This window comes from Pinus tabuliformis, chromosome 8 (assembly GCF_031772625.1).
Source record: "Pinus tabuliformis cultivar Carrire ecotype Pingquan chromosome 8, CPIR1, whole genome shotgun sequence".
Lineage (NCBI taxonomy): Eukaryota > Viridiplantae > Streptophyta > Pinopsida > Pinales > Pinaceae > Pinus > Pinus tabuliformis.
The window spans coordinates 1,477,161,200-1,477,167,612 of NC_142294.1; the positions used below are offsets into that span (position 1 = coordinate 1,477,161,200).

The 6,413-nt window shown below is 35.4% G+C and overlaps 1 protein-coding gene and 1 pseudogene across 1 annotated transcript; one reads left to right on the plus strand and one right to left on the minus strand.

Annotated features, from left to right (window-relative positions):
* Positions 1-1,637: 1,637 nt before the first annotated feature.
* LOC149241387 (alpha,alpha-trehalose-phosphate synthase [UDP-forming] 5 pseudogene) lies at positions 1,638-3,010 on the minus strand (annotated as a pseudogene).
* Positions 3,011-5,079: 2,069 nt separating this feature from the next.
* Positions 5,080-5,747, plus strand: LOC149241388 (16.9 kDa class I heat shock protein 2-like). The gene is made up of 2 exons (XM_089367513.1): positions 5,080-5,365; positions 5,479-5,747. The coding sequence occupies exons 1-2, from the start codon at positions 5,158-5,160 to the stop codon at positions 5,745-5,747; spliced, it is 477 nt and encodes a 158-aa protein (XP_089223639.1). The 5' UTR covers positions 5,080-5,157.
* Positions 5,748-6,413: the final 666 nt, after the last annotated feature.

Consider the following 6,413-nt stretch of genomic DNA (forward strand, 5'->3'; position numbering starts at 1 on the left):
TGTAGATGGAGAAGAAGCAGAGGCATATTAATATCACTCATTTAAATTTGTAACCAAAAATAACTTGATACACACAATGATAGAAAGACAAAGTTCTTTGTAAGTTTGTACATGTGTATGGATCGATAAGAGCTCTGATCACCTCTCTGGAATTCTCGTTCAATTGGATGATGGATTAAAACAATCAAATCTCTTCCCCATTGTAGCAATATCAACATGTCACAAAATAAAATGCCATAACTACAAAATTGTATTCCTAGCACAACATTAAAGATAATAAAGTTCTGTGTAAGTTTGTACCTGTGTATGGATCGATAAGAGCTTTGCTCACCACTTTGGGATTCTCGTTCAATTGGATGATGGATTAAAACATTCAAATCTCTTCCCCAATGTAGCAACATGAACATGTCACAGAATAAAATGCCATACCTACGAAATTGTATTCCTGGCACAACATTAAAGATAATGCTAATTGGATTTTCCATTGCTTCTGTCTCTCACAAATCAACTAGAAGTAATGTATGTGTCTAACATCTGCCAGAAGGTCAACATTTTTCCTCCACATTAGCTACAAAAATAAATATATAAGAAACTCATTATGACCCTATATCAGGAGGAACTAAAGCAAAATATAGATGTTCATTTTCAAATAATGGCCCGGGGATTTGTTAAATATTTCAATGGGAAAGGAAAAATATAACATGGGGTAAACGTCAAATAATAAACTAAACCAATCATCAGAAAGGAATATAACATGCATGTAATGTAATTAAATGGATCGATAACAACTTCAATTACATAATTTAAGAATGTAATGTATATAGCTCTTATTACAGAATTTAAGAATGTAATGTGTGTGTGTGTGTATATATATGGTTTCGTTACTTAAATTTAGGATTTTTTTTTATAAGAGATGAAAGATTACTAATCTAAAGATTTTCAAAGAAGAAAATGCCATACCTACATTTGGACAGGGAGTTATTTCTCGAGACAACTAGCATCACTGGAAATTAGAATTGAAGTTATCTTTCCCCAAATCTAGTTGGGTAGCATATGAATTTACTACTACAACTGATAACTTTGGGAGGGCATAGGATTCATCCTAGGTAGCCAATTTTCTAATGGAACTAATATGGATCATATTATTTCTAGGTGTAGGAATGGGATATAGAATTGTATTCCTGGCACAACATTAAAGATAATGCTAACTGGATTTTCCACTGCCTCTGTCTCTCACAAATCAACTATCTCAACAAATTTGTGTTTCAAAAAGGATGGTTTTTTTACAACCTCCATATCGAAAATGAACTATGTTTCCATATTAAACAACTTAAGCCTTTAATAGAGGGTTGCTAGCCTCATAAGTTATGTGAACGGTTTGATGTCTGTTGCCTTAAAAGTCAAGGTCTGAAGAAGAGTTCAGGTCACTCTAGGTTTAAATTCAACAACATTCTCTAGGTTCAATGTTCATGTGTACTCCTTGGACTATTCAAATTTGTTGCCTTAAGTACAAAATATCTTCCCAAATGTATTGATGGGCTACGCTTTCTTGGTCTACACCTTCGGCCTTCTGCTTGATATTTCTAGGAAGCCAAGAAAACGTAGATGGAGAAGAAGCAGAGGCATATTAATATTACTCATTTAAATTTGTAACAAAAAAGAACTTGATACACACAATGATACAAAAACAAAGTTCTATGTAAGTTTGTACCTATGTATGGATCGATAAGAGCTTTGTATGAATCAAGACGCACCACTCTGAATCCCAATCCAAATCCTAGCCTATAGCATCGACTTCGAGAGTGCTCTCTGCAGGTTGCAATTCTCCTATGAAACTATGGGCCCAAAAGGCTACATCATGAGTGCTAACATACCTAAAATGATTTTCACGTCTCATTTGCTTCTCAGCATCTCGCATTGTAATGGCAGTGTTCATAGCATCAGCTAAAGCTTCAGGTAAAGCTTGAATATTCCATGGATTTACACAAATAGCTCCACTCAAAGAAGGAGAGCATCCAATAAACTCAGAAACTACCAGCATACTTTATTTAGGGTTATCATATGTGATTTCAAATCTGAAATCTAGTTCTGTAATACCTTGTCTACAACAATGTATTCGTATGGGATCAAATTCATACCATCCTGAACATTATGCAATTGTGTAATATGCAACCCTTTCATACAACAGAACACGTCTCTGCACCAATTCAATAGGTTGATATATTTCAGTTCCGGTTGACTCATTTATCCTTGCTGAGGTGACATATATCTTGTCCTGGACCTCCAAAACTTCCCTACCTCGCTCGCGTGCAAGGTTGAGAATTTGCACCATGACCAATTTACCAACCAATTTTGGGTGCTGATACAGAAGATGTTCCATTGCCAGAAGTTTCAACCCTATGTCCTTGAAAATGTCCATGTCATCAGCCCCAAAAATGACAATCTTACCCTCATACTTTGCCTTCAACTCACTACTGCCACTGGGTATTATCAAGCTTCAATACACCCTCAAGATGACTCGTATGTATGCCCACAAGCATAATCTTGATCCCCACAGTGCGCCCATAAAACTCCAAGCGTATATACCCTCTCTTGGACTCATACTCCAATCCCAACATCCTACAGCAGCAAGAAAGAAAGTGCCTCGCATAATCAAATGTATGGAACCCAATCAGATCAACATTGAGCAGACCCCTCAAAATCTCTTAACGCACAGGAAGAGTGCGGTAAATCTTAGAGGAGGGAAATGGGTTGTGAAGGAAGAAGTGCCGAGGAATGGAGATCCATGTAGTGCTGAGCAAGGGCGAGGTTCATCTGCCCGAGTATATAGTTTGTAATTAAATTTCTAACTAAATTAATACCTATTGAACACTAATCGGATGGTTGAAACTATTTTAATCATCTAACATCTAAATCAAGGGCCCATGAATGTACACGTAATTTGAGAGGGGAATAGATTTCAGAGGGGAACGCCTTACAGTGTAATAAAATCATTTACTTTATTATTCATTATATTAGTATTTATTGAAATATGTATATATTAAAATTTTTACTTTATTATTCACCATATTAATATTTATTGAAACATGTATATATTAAAATTTGGTCTACAAGCGTGAACTATAGGTTTTTTATTGGTTAAATTTTTAAGGCTAAAGTGGGTGATATATTGATTGATTTAATATAAAATTAATTTTAATGTTGAATGAAAATATAATCTATTTAATATGAAATTATAATTATAATCTTTCTAATTGAGTCTTACTCTTTAATCTCTTTTAACATTTTTTCATAATATTTGAAACTAGAGGTAAAATGAAGAGATTATTCTCATAACTCTTTTTTAAACTTCTCTATTTAATATTATATGAGTTTTTTTTTTTTTTATGCATTAAAGATTTAATTAGTTGGAAAACCATCCAAATAAATAATTATTTTTAAATATATTACTATTTATTTAATTAATTTCAATTTTTATTATTTCATAACATTTTATAATTTTAAATAATTTTGGGCTAATCTCTATATGGGATGAGAGGAGATGGGACAAGTGGGGTTGACATACCAACCCTTTGTCTTAGTAATTATGAGACGGGATACGTTAAGCATCACCCTCCACCTGTAATTAAGATAGCAAGTTGGTGAAGCTTTCACCATGCCCACTTATTATTTCAATATGCCACCACCAACTCGATTATACAATTTCCTTTCACTTGGGAATAAGGGAGATCACCTCCTGATGTGATGATGATGGTATCAAATTAAATTGGTATAATGAAGCTTGTCTCCTTGATTTGAATGCAATCAATGGATGGTCTTCATTGCAGGACCTTCAAGCTTCTCATCCTAGTTGTTTTTGTTCTTACCTCCACATTGATACATTGGTTAGTGCCTACCTTCTCATTTCCTTTTCTTGCAAACTATATTTTCCTCTTCACACCCCTTACTCTCAGCTGCATTATCTCAAGGAGTTGGCTCTTGCCCCAACCCATCTTCCATACTCCACATTTGACGTCCTTGTCCTTCTTTCTATTGGTTCCTCCTACTCTATGTTAGTCTTGGTTTTAAGATGATGAAAATGCCTCATTAGCTTGTTAGATGTCAATGTGATGCTACACACTATGAGGCCAGAGGTAGGATGTGAGCTTGTTAGTGGAATGCATCATTTGCCAATGTTACCATGACTAGATGTCATTGGTAATTCAAGCCAAGCTCAATGAAGCAATAGGAGATATTGTTGAGGAATGTATTTGTTTATCAGGTATTGATATTGTTGGGGAAGTGGGTATTTGGATACTTGACATGAGTCACACCAAGGGTAGACAAAATCAATATTTGTAAATAGTGGATCTATACCAACATAAGGACCTTAATAGAGTGTTGTTGGACAAGAATGACACTGAGAAGATTCTTCACATGCGTGCAAAGGATTGAGGAACATATAGACCTCTCATGGAAGCTCCCTTGATGGTGGCAAAGAGCCAACAACCTTGGAGACCTCGAATTCATCTTACTCCTCATGAACTATTTGTGTTTCTCTGATTTATTCTTTTGATTTTTTGTTTATCAAAATATATTAACTATTTGACTAAATAGTATTAGTTTTTTAATAAAAATATAAAAAAAACAAAATAATTAAAAACTTATGATTTTAATACCAGTCTAATTTCCCTATAACAAATTAAAACAGACCCATAGTATTTAATATACTATGCTATTTTAAATAGTAAATAAATATTTTCCTTTCTCATGAGAGAAATTTCAAACAAAAGCACGATGTAATTTTTTTTTCCATCCACAAAATTTCATGGTTCCATTCCATCATTAACTTTTTTATTTCACATTTGAACTTTTGCGTTTTAAGGTTTTGGCTAAATTTACAATGGGGCAAACACGTTTATAACAATGCGAAGCCCCTGGAACAATCGGGTAAATGGAATCATGATTCCCAGCGAAAGTTACAGAGGGAAAACAGGTTCTTAACTGTGCAAAAAAGCCCCTAGAACAATCTAGTGGAAGACGATTAGAACATTTGAGAAACATTCTACCCATTTTCCCCTGCTCTTATAAATTGTCACCTATCCATCCCCTAATCGCAACAACAAAGTCTTGAAAGATCTCGCATTCGCAGTTGCAGAATCGATATTCATCGCAAGCATGTCTCTCATCCCTGGTTTCTTCGGCAATCGATCCAGCATCTTCGATCCATTATCGTTGGATTTATGGGACCCTTTCGAAGCAGGGAAGTCTCCATTTTTTAGGGATATTGGCCATTTTTCAAGAGATGATGCAACAGCCATAGCCAACACTCAATTCGACTGGAAGGAAACTACCGACGCGCACATCTTCAAGGCTGATCTTCCAGGTAATTATCATGTTTCTTGCTACCCATTTACAGGGGGTTTCTTATTCTCGTCATTAATGGCTGATTGGTTGTTATTGAGAGCCTCGGATTTATTTATGTTTTATTCACGGCAGGTCTGAAGAAAGAGGAGGTAAAGATAGAGGTGGAAGACGGCCGAGTTCTACAGATAAGTGGTGAACGCAAGAAGGAAGAAGAGCAAAAGAACGATAAGTGGCACCGCATTGAGCGCTCTCACGGGAAATTTCTTCGGCGTTTCCGGCTACCCGAAAATGCCAAGGTAGACCAGGTGAAGGCTACAATGGAAAATGGAGTGCTCACTGTCATGGTTCCCAAGCAACCTCAACCTAAGCCTGAGGTTAGAGCCATTGAAATATCTGGTTAACTGAAACAAAAATGAGCGGTTGGGGCTGTGTGTTGAGTTCTACAATATATTCAGTCCCTCCCCACTCTTGAGTGTGTAAGGGCTTGGTTCCTAAAAATAATTGGAGTGGCATAAACTTCTGGATGTAAAGTTTTGATTGCATGTAATTTGCATTTTTCTTAACATTGAAGTAATTGAATGCGAGAAGTCTCGATTCCCATCGGCTGCATTGCATTCTGTTTTCCTTAAATGATAATTGGGTTGCCTTTTGATTTTCCCGCGGTCGAAACAAAAGTTAACTTCACCAACTGGATAAATTGACGAAACTAACCAAAATATTCATTGGTTAACACTCCTTTGGATTAGAGTCTTCTAATAGGGCATAATTTCTTTTATGTGATGCTTGGAATTATCTCTTTCTTCTTAGAAGTGATTCTCTTTCCCTAACAAGGCAATTAACCAACTAGCTTACTAATACACCTGATTTTAAAGTCAACATTGAAATAAACTTTACATTTTTTTTATGACTACAATGTTGCATTTGATAGTATTGGTGCTAGGGTGTTCGGTACCTTTACCCTATTTACCCTCCTTCGAAATGTATTTCATAAATTGTCTATTATATATATGACATCATTTTCCATTGCTATTTCACAAGACTTGTCATTGGCATCACTTGTAATTATT